A 10,999-nucleotide genomic window follows, 5' to 3' on the forward strand; every position below is an offset into this window, starting at 1 on the left:
TTTTGCAAGGCTTAGTGAAAATACGAGATCAGTAATGACTAATAAATCAATAATGGTACTGCGACTTTTCAAAATAACCTCAAAACTCGCATATATATTTTTTATTGTTGCGTTTACAAGTGCAACCCATTTCAGAGGAGGAACAATTAGTTGGAGATCGTATGGAATAAAGAGTGTAAGATATTTTATTTATTTATTCAATTAAAAAATGTATAATTATTGTCAATTTTTATTATATAAAGTTTGCTAATATTTTAGAAAATACTAAAGTTCATGTTTCTAATGGTAAAATACCATTTCCACATTCACCTAAGAAAATACAGTAAACAAGGACGTATCATACCTACACTTGAATAAATATGTACTTTTTGGTCTACTTCCGTTGAAACAAACTTCAATTTTTGTTATTGTTCTACCATTTTCATGTTTAATTTTACGAAAGCAGTTTACTTTATTATACCCTCATATCGACATTGCTTAAGCGCAATTACAAGATAGAGGATTGGGATCAAAAAGCCTTTTGTTTGGTGCAAACTCAAAAACAATTATTTATTTTGTCAAGATTGATGTGCATGTGATCTGCTTAAAGTTACGGTTTTCTTTATAACACTTCAAAGTTGCTAGTTACTCAAATGTTTGATTTGTATCAATACCAAAAAAGTGCTGAAACAAACTGATTTGGAGTATATAACTTACCAAAAAACCCACAAACATCGATAAAATAATAATAAAAAGACAAATAGGGAAGTTTTCTACATGCAACAGATGTCGTTATAACTGAAATGTGCCATATTTCTATGATTGTTTATTGATTTATTTTTTTATATTTCTTTTTTTCGACTAGAAATGTTGATTTTTTTATATCATGATTACATTTTTGATATAAATATATCGTTATTCGACTTTCTTTTTTTTTTAACATTATGAAAATCAATATTATGGTATTATTACGTAGTGGTTTTATATTGGCTTAGTTATATGTTGGTTATATGACGAACCGAGGACGTACACTCAGTCAATCTTAAAATCACTACATAATGATACCATTATTAAGTACCAGTCCACATAAAATTCAGACACTGCCAATGGTAAGGTGATTTATGGTTAAGAAAAACCCACCAAACAAACGATGCTTTTTCAGTCTACTTATGCTATACATTCATATAATGATAATCATTTCTGCATTCAAATCCGCACTTTTGTAGAAAATCATACATTCATCTCTCACAAAAATCAACCAAATCAAGAACGAAAACTCTTGCCAAGTGTAAATTTCATGAACAGTCTATGTAATTTTTATCTCAAAAGCGCAACAACCAAATGAAAAACTAAGACTGGTTATGTGATCAATAACTGTCTCTGAACAAGAAATAAAAATAAATTCAGTGGGTTTATGACATGCATGAATCACCTTCTGTCTGATTTTTAGAAAGACTGCTACTTAATTACAATTTGAATTTTTCTTTTACGTAGCTTAAAGTGTTCAAATCATTTTGAAAAAGTATTTTATATATTTTACAAGATCTCGATGTGATCTACCATATACTTATGTTTGACCTAAGGGTAATTATAAAAATTCCTTTGTTCTGATAAAGATTTTTATACCCTCCAAAGTCACTCTTGAGGTCTACAGATTTGCAGCTCATAAAGGGTGAGATGAAAAGCAAATCATTTGCAAACAAATGTCGTAATATCATGCTAGAATGTAAATGTTTATTTTGTTGATCTTTTCTTTTATTTCATTTGGTCTTAACAAAATTGTATGCGCTTATGTTTTAGACATTCCAATCATTATTCTAGAAAATTGTCGTATTTTTTGTCCACATAAACCTTACAACACTTCTATAATTCGCTTCAGATAAAATTCAATTTCGCATTACGTCGAACAACATGGATCGGAACCGGCCAGTATTGAAAAAAATCAATATTGGGTGTTTTTTTCTATATTGGCATAAGCTTTCTTTTATATTGGTCGGGTTAACGGTTTTTGTATTTAATGGACATTTCAGGTTGTAATAAAGACTATATTATAAAGTTAAATAATAAAGGTCATATTTTTTTCAAATGCCTTTTTTTTTGTACCTTGTGCATAGTTATTTTTCTGAGATTGGAGACGCGATTTGAGTGCGTAATTTTCCAATCGATTTTTTTTCATGAAACATACGTAAACGTAATCTTTAACATAATTTGGTTAACCTGTGACCATGAAATATCATTTTATTTTGCCTTAAAACGAAATAGCATTATTGATAAGAATAACGAAGATAACAGAAATACTTAATAGGAATTTACAGAGAAAGGACGAATTAGTTAATATAGTATATATCTTAGTCCTATTGTATTTTTCGCGTTTATTGTATCCACGCGTACTTCGTAAAGCAAATAGCATTAAAGGAATATGGAATAAAATAAATATGTGCTACGTGTCTTTGATTTATGATTTTTTCAAATCTGAACTTAAAGTGAAGTTGACATACCTTATCTTATGCATATATCCTTTTAAAAGTATACCCAGGTCTACCCGTAGTTAATTGGATATTAGAAAAGGGGAAAACGGCGTAATATGCTTTCAGGGATAGTTATGAAGAGTGTTACAGTGTTTGTCGGTTTTATTATAACCGTCACAGGATCCCATTTTAGAGGTGGAACAGTAAGTTGGAAATTTCTTAGTGGTTTTAATGTAAGCATTATGAAATGACTGTGTACAGTAATATTTCAGTCACTTAAAATGACGCATTACTAAATTTGTAAACGGTACAAAACAACAAACTGAATTACTATTGATCAACTGGTTGTAATTTGTAGACAATTATGAAAATAATAATGAAGTTGATTGCATATTTTTAAATATACAAATGTCTGTTATTAAGAGATGTAGATATTTTCAGATAAAATAATTTGATTGAGTTGATGTTTTATTTTTGTCTGGCATGTGTGGTAAGTAAAATTGTCTTAAAATATGATGCACTTTGAAATTAAATTTTGACTATTCTTGTGTACAGAGTTATCCCTACCAATCCAGTGTCGATCGCCCCTAACGAATATCATAAGGTCGAAAATATGCTAATCTTTTCTATTTTAATACGTTTTATTTGTTTTTTTTTAATATTTGTTTTTATCTGTAATTTCTACCCATTTATAGTGACTTCTTTTTACTTATTCCTTGTTCATATTTTGAAACAAGTTTTTCTGCTACCCATTTGGATTTGCGCTACTAGGTGAATCTTCGCGACTATTTATCATAAAACTTAACAACGCATTTGTTTTAAATGAACACTATAAATTATAATTAAAATTAAAAACAAAACGCAACTTTTGTATAGGTGAAATTCGTGACCAAAATGAATGAGGTCGGCAGTCTCTGGCAACGTCAGAAAGAAGTGATTCTTATTACTTCAAAGCAGTAGAATTGATGCAAAATTACTCATTTAAGAATAAAATGTAATCCTTAATATCAACATGCATGTACCATTGCAAGTCTTTTTGCACATTTCACTGGTTTGACCTTCTGTGGCCTCTTATATAGGTTGAGTTTAAATTCAAAATGGCATGGGGGTATGGTTTGGGACCTGGATGTACAGAAAAAAAGATAGGAGAATATGTAAATGGCAGTTTTATAGGTGATAAACATTGGAAATGTGTGAATGGTTGTGATTCTTCTGATTCGGTAATTGGTCCCGTCTACTACATGTGTACAGCTGCTGATAAAACAGAGAATTGGGAACAAGGAGAAAATACATTCATATACACCTTTAATGATACTGGACCGTTTACTGTAAGGTGAGGATATGAAACATTTAAAGCTCAGCGTTTTAACTTCTTACATCAAATATTTATCAAACAAATAGCTGAACACAATAGGATTCATACATTTTCAATTTTTTCATAAATTATTTTATGTATATAATATAGCTTCGATTTCATTGCATTATATCTTTATTTATATTTTTTATTTACCGGTATTTCTTATTGAATATCACATCTTGTACTACTCGGTATTTTCTTTCCCTAAATATTCATTAATTCATTTATTTCATTAAATGCTTAATATTTCTTTGAAATACCAGCTATACAGGGGCTATGTGGATGACACTGTCCGCTTCATTCAGTCAATATGATGGAGGATGGAATTTATCAACTATCGTCGATTTAAGCCAACGTAGTGATACAAAAACGCCTAATAATAGCCCGATAACAGCAAGTAAACCCCTATATACGTACGTATTCAAATCAACATCATTTTTTTGTGTTTCTATTTTTTTTTTTTTTTTTTTTTTTGTTATTTGTGTTTTTTGCTTTTATTTTTGGGAAAAACTGATATTAAATGACCTTCCGAAGAATGCAATTTTGTCTTTTGTCAAATGTTGAAGAAAATTTCAACTTAATTCCAAGTTATAGTTTGCGTACTCATAAGAGCTTGTGTGAGAACCCGAATATCAAGTAACAAATATAAGGAAAGGCAAATAAAGGCAGAAACTGACAAAAATACTTTACACGTAAACTTATTAACATTTTATATGAAAACTCTTCTCACGAACACCATGCCAACCAACCAAGCATTTCAATCGGAACAATTTACTCATACATTTTTATAAACTATCGTTCATAAACTGTTGACAAATAGTTTGATATTTTCAAATAAAAACACCAAGTTTCAGTATTGTAACATTTTGTTTATTAGTTTACAATTCGAATGTCTGCATAAAATTATAATCCCTATGATTGATCCGGATGGTGACAATGTCAGATGCCGTTGGGCAGTCGGTGAAGAGTGTCGTGCAATATGTAATAACGTTCCTGTTGCTTCGATTGAGGAGGTAATGGCAATTTTGTTTTAAAATTTTATTTCTACGGCATAACATATCATATTTGTCATTTTATCTTAAATTCATAGAAATTTAAATGAATTCATTTAATATTTACTGGAAAAATCAATTAAAACAACCTATCCCAAAATTATATTTGTGACATGGACAAAACTAGGATTAGAAATATCAGTGCCCGAGTTTCACAAAAAAATCTTAAATTGAGATTTTCCTCGAATTCTTTCTCAACTTAAATTTCGACCAATCAGATAACTTGAAATTGAACATTTGTGGAAAAAAAATCGATATTGGAGGAAATTCTCAAATCAGATTTTTTATGAAACAGAACTCATATCGAGGGAAATTTGAAATTATATAAAAAGGCGAATAGAAATAAATGCTTTTTACGTATTGGGCACGCGTTTTGTTTGCAAGATCAATCGTAAAAGTATTATTCAATACTTTTGCTTAATAAATAGCTTTCAAGACAAACACCGATTCATTAATTCATTAAGGCAGCAATTCGATTAGTTTGCACTATATATATTCAGGATACATGCACATTATCATTTTATGCTGATAAAGCAAACTTTACTGATCATGGTTGGTATGCTGCAGCCTTGACGATAGAAGACTTTCCAAAATCAAAGATGTCCGTCGGTAACAAGGCATACGATAGTACTTCTCCTTTGTCTTCTATTCCACTGCAGGTATTAGCGATTAAAATACTTACGATAATCAAGACGAGCACATCCGAAATATATTTCAAGCGCCATTCGCATCTAAATAATGCATTGTAATAAAACGCAGTATCTTTTTAAGTGAGCAAAATGAAACATCTGCATTTATCATGAAAATGTTTTGTTAAAAAGCCAGAAGACTTAATATATATTCCTTTTTTATCTTTTTTTTTTCATTTTAATACTGTATACTACTGCTTGGCTTAATTTGCTGTTGCTCACTTTTTTTGTCATGTTTTCAGTTTCTGATACATATTGTAACGAAACCACTGGGTTGTGACCAGAGACCCACATTTGTTTCACCAACACCATTGAATGGAAGTTATATTATCATACCAACCTTTGGAACAGTCAATACAAAAATATATGCATCGAATGAAAGGAATCAGAACGCTACGTAAGTCAAATATGTCTTACATTTGAAATACGGAAAAAGAAACTTGGAGGTCATGGGAAAAAAATCGTAATTTGGAAAGATACAGCAAAAGTGTTTACCAAGAGAAACCGAACGTTTTACTAGAAGCATATACATTAGTTGCTCCTGAATTGGTTTATGAAATGCATCCAAATAATGATTAATTTGCACAACACTTATTTATTTTTTGTTGTAATCGAATTGTTTATATTTGACTTATAGCGTTACAGCTTTATCACTAACAAGTCCCCCTGGAATGACGTACACGGGGCCATTTCCTGATCAATCTAGGCCTGGTGTTGTGTACTGGACTCTTCAATGGACACCAGAAGCGTCTCAGAAAGGTGACAATATTCTTTGTGGAATGGCTGAAGATAGCGAAGGGTAATAATGCAGATTTTTTAAAGAGCGCTACGAACATTTTCGTTGCATAGATTTCATAGTACATTCAGCATTTATTCTTTAACAAAGTTTAAATCTAAACAGCTTTTGTTTCAACTATTTCATGTTGTTTGTTTTTTTTTTATTGGTATCCAGGTAGCCTATTGTTCTTAATTTGAAGATATGCTTTCTTTCCGGCTGAATTTATGTTTTGTGTCTGTCTATTGTATATTCCTTTATATCTGTCATCTGACATTCGAATTGCTAATGTATAAAACTTCAACGTTTATTTACCTCATTTCACTTGATTTGGTTAAAATTAAACACACAATTATTTATTTAAAAAAAACATTAATTAGTTATGTATAAGAAAATTATCAGTTTTTTTTCTCGTTGTAGACAAATGAGTGATTCCTATTGTTTCACTTATATTGCATGGGGTGAGTTAAATCCTTTTACGTTAAAAGAGGGTACCGATTCCTATCCTAACATACTTTCCACAAAGTATTCTCACGTTAACGATATCACGTGCAACGCTGATTGCTACATGTTACATGTATGTTATAACGGCTTTTAGTACTAAAGGAGTAAGGTATTTTATGGTTTTAATATTCACTGTATGTTATACAAAGTGACAAATTATTCATAATAATTCAAAAATAAATAAGTTAAAAAAAAACACACACAAATAACAAGAAAAATACGAACAACAAAATAATGCATGAACAAAAAATGCAAACAGAGGAACTCAAATGTATAAGTGACTAAAACAGAGTAAGTACTTGCATCATAGTAAATCCGTACAAATTGTTTTAGACAATGATCCATGTAGAAGCAACCCATGTCATCACAGCAGTACATGTGAAAGGAAAGGATCTTCACAAAGCTATCAGTGTTTATGTGCAGTAGGTTACACATGAACATTATGTGATACTGGTAAGTGAGAAAACACAACGGTATGGCAGGGTTAATAACCCAATCAATGTTTTCCAATAATGTAACGCCTTTAATTCAAGGACTGTAATGATTTTAAAAATGTTAAGTATGGCTCAAGGTCGGAGCGTTTAGTGTCTCCAACTATAAAACATACAACAGCCAATATTCCTGATAAATATATTTGTATGAGTTCTTATATCATTTTTATATTGTTTTGTGGTTAATCGGATATCATGGATTTTTTTTAATATCTTCTGAGCACCAAATAATTGTCGCACATTAGGGTCTTGTATATTGTTACAAAGATGATGTTAACCGTAGTTTTTTTTAGGACTATACAGCCATCATTAAGTTTTAAAAAAACTGTTACCATCCAACTCTAGATTTTTGGATCCTCTATTTCAAACGTGATGACTTTTCATTCTGAATTGTAAACTTTCCTTTCATCTGTGGCAACATCCCTTTGGCACCTGCGTATGGAGTGTTCATATCACAACTCATCGTTATGCCAAAGCTTGCTGAAACTACGTAGACTTTTTGTATCGCCCTAGAATTCTAACAAATAGGCTTCTGAAACAAGGTTGAAGTCATCACTACAGAGGTTTTATGTTCGTCATCATGAACTCGTTACGGTGTATCCGTCTGCGCCATGAAAACTGATTTGTTCAATGTGACTTTTTATGATCAACTCGGCGAGTGTTTCTAGAAAAGCAGAGGACGCTTACCCTACCGGTGCACCTGGTCCATGCTCCCAGTTTTTAGTGGAATTCGAGTTGCTCATTTGCTTTTGCTACTTTGTATGATTTTAATTACTTTATGTTCTTTGTATGTCTGTTTTCAATGTCTGGTCTTTGTCCCTGGATTACATTCTTTTGATTACCGCTATAACCGTGGTTCGCCGATTACTCTTTCATTCAATGTGTATAGAAGAATATAAATTTCAAGCACATGCCATTTATTAATAAACTTTTAATGGAGTATTGGAGGCAAAGTTCTCATTGAAGCTTGTCAATTAGAATGGGGTATATGTGTCAATGTTTATACAATAAAGATGATACGTTTGTCTAATTTGGAATTGTGAATAAGGAATTCAAAATTGCCCTGGTCGACATTAAACCAGACAAAGGCTTCACTGTTCCTATCGGTCGCGTTGTATAAACTTTTCTTCGTCTGACCCTTACCATACGTCGTACCGTGACCCTGCTTTTCTGAACTTTTTGACAATTGATTTAAATTTTGCTCTCACAAATCGTTCATCATTGAATAATTGTTTATACTTAGATTGGAAATTAAAACTTTTGTATCTCTAACATTGAAAAATCGAAAAACGATACTTCTAGGACGAAATCGCGATTGTATGTCGTTTGTCTACCACGGACTTGACTTTTTATGAGCAACTCGGCGGGTGTTTCTAGAAAAGCAGAGGACGCTTACCATACCATTGCACCTGGTCCATGCTCCCAGTTTTTAGTGGAGTTTCAGTTGCTCATTTACTTTTGTTATTTTGTATGTATGATTTTAGTTACTTCATGTCCTTTGTTGTGTATATCTGTTTTCCATGTCTTGTCTTTGACCCTGGATTACATTCGTTTGATTACCGCTATAACCTTGGTTCCCTTGATTACTCTTTCAAATACAAGTAGTTCAAAATCCAAAAAAAGATGGCCTAAACTAAATTGAACTCTAACATCATATATTGAAAGTTTTAATATTTAAAGATGTTAACATTCTTGAAACCCAAATTAATATAATACATGGACAATGAGCAATAGCGAGGGGTTAAATGACGACATAAATGATCAGTCCAGGGTAAAAAAACGATAAAATGGAGCTTCCGTGATTTATTATTTCGATTCTAATACCCTATCAGTGCACCTGGTCCATGCTCCCAGTTTTTAGTGGAGTCCGAGTACCTGAATTATGTATTAGAAGGGTAATATACACTGACTATTACTGGAAGCTTTTCAAGAAAACAAAGATTTTTGGATATGGAATAGAAATAATCTGCACATAAATCTAAAAACTAGGTTTGTTTACTTTCTGATATTTCTGTATAGTGCTTGCTTGAATTCAAATCGAGACAAATTCATCCGAAATCAGACGAAAAATAGTTCTTGAAAGATCCCGAGAAGAACGTAGATTTTTAGTCTTTTTTTTATTTTTTCATATGCTGTCTAGCAGTATGTCAAACTAAATACGATTTGATGTGACGAAATTTTATATAACGTCTTTTTTTAAGTTCGCACGCTAAACGTTTTAAATGTCTAAAACATATTTATAATGCTTTTTTAGATATAGACGAATGTTTATCACAGCCCTGTAAGAATGGAAGTACTTGTAAAGATAAGATAAACAGTTTTTCATGTATCTGTGCTGGAGGATTTACAGGGAGTACATGTCAAAAAAGTATGACAATTCTTCATTTGACGAGAATATAATCATGTGTCTTAACGCCACCACATAACGAATGTAATGTCAAACGAATATATATAAAACATAACAGAAAGTATCAAAAATAAAAGAGACAAAATGTTTTAATATTGATGTAACTTTTGAAATATTGAGTAAAAGAGTAAGGCATTGTTCAACGTCAGTCGTTATGTATCTAATACTTTGTTAAAAAAGATTACTTTGCAAATATTTACTTTATTACTTCACTTTTTAATATAGAACTGGACGCTGATCAGCCTAGACAAATGGAACAGAATGACAGCTGTTTCTCATCCAAAAATGTACTATCTGTGTTGACAATTCAATCTTTAATTTTGTTAAGTTTGATGATAATACTTGTGGTCCTTTTACGTAAGATTCGACAGATGAAGAACAAAATTGCCGCAAAAGAAGAATAAATGGTACATAATGTAATAATGTACAATATATAATACACCATATGCTACTTGATTGCTTATAAATAGACACATAATACATGAACGACTGGTTGATTAGTATAGAATGGGTCCTTACAACAAAATGTATTTATTATGAAATGAAGAGTGATTTGTCCTTTAGAAGAAATAGAAGTAACGAAGGCATAAACTTAACTAATTGCGCGGACAAAACAATGTCGTGAATACCAAATAAAAAGGTAAACCAGATAAAAAGAATCGAACAACACTGTCTAACAAAAACATACACAACGATAAAGAAATAGCACAAACATCACTAAAATCCACGGTAAAGTGGGTGGAGGGATCATGAATTTTTAATTCTTGCAAAAGATAGACCACCAGCTAGTTGAATGTGAAATTCGTTGAAAGAGGAATATGTTTGACAGGTTGGAATCGTTGGGAATCTCGAATTGAGACATTCTTATTGGCCAGTTAAGTCACGATTTTGGCGTGACGGCTTTAATCTAAGGACAATATTTTTCTTAAGTTTACTTTCGTAAGCCGCTTAGCTTTATAAAAAAAATCAAAGTAATTGTCATTTTAAACTGAGCAGAAACGATCTGTTGTAATGAAGCTCATTTAAGAAGCTCTAGATCTCCATATAGTGCCATAGATTTTATTTCAAATGATGAGAAACGCATTTAACAGGGATCAGAATAAATATTACTTGGTTCGTATGTACGAAATTTATATTCACTTAAAACTTAAAGTAGTGGTTTATTACGAATCAAGCCTCAAAGATATTTGTAAATGACACTTTATATATTGTATAGATGGGATCAAAGAAAAAAGTTTGAGCGACTTTTATTTACGTTCAATTTTTCATTGTTTGCT

The 10,999-nt window shown here is 31.3% G+C and overlaps 1 protein-coding gene across 1 annotated transcript; it reads left to right on the top strand.

The window, feature by feature from the left end:
* The first annotated feature begins 2,042 nt into the window (after nt 1-2,042).
* LOC148625618 (uncharacterized) lies at nt 2,043-10,203 on the top strand. Its single transcript, XM_088569255.1, has 11 exons — nt 2,043-2,680; nt 3,527-3,780; nt 4,068-4,217; nt 4,682-4,817; nt 5,357-5,515; nt 5,788-5,942; nt 6,183-6,344; nt 6,741-6,781; nt 7,158-7,277; nt 9,570-9,683; nt 9,948-10,203. The coding sequence occupies exons 1-9, from the start codon at nt 2,564-2,566 to the stop codon at nt 7,259-7,261; spliced, it is 1,278 nt and encodes a 425-aa protein (XP_088425381.1). The 5' UTR covers nt 2,043-2,563; the 3' UTR covers nt 7,262-7,277; nt 9,570-9,683; nt 9,948-10,203.
* Nucleotides 10,204-10,999: the final 796 nt, after the last annotated feature.

The sequence above is a fragment of the Perna viridis genome, chromosome 2 (genome assembly GCF_037379345.1).
Source record: "Perna viridis isolate PV_CMFRI_1.1 ecotype Kerala chromosome 2, ASM3737934v1, whole genome shotgun sequence".
In the NCBI taxonomy this organism is placed as follows: Eukaryota; Metazoa; Mollusca; class Bivalvia; order Mytilida; family Mytilidae; genus Perna; species Perna viridis.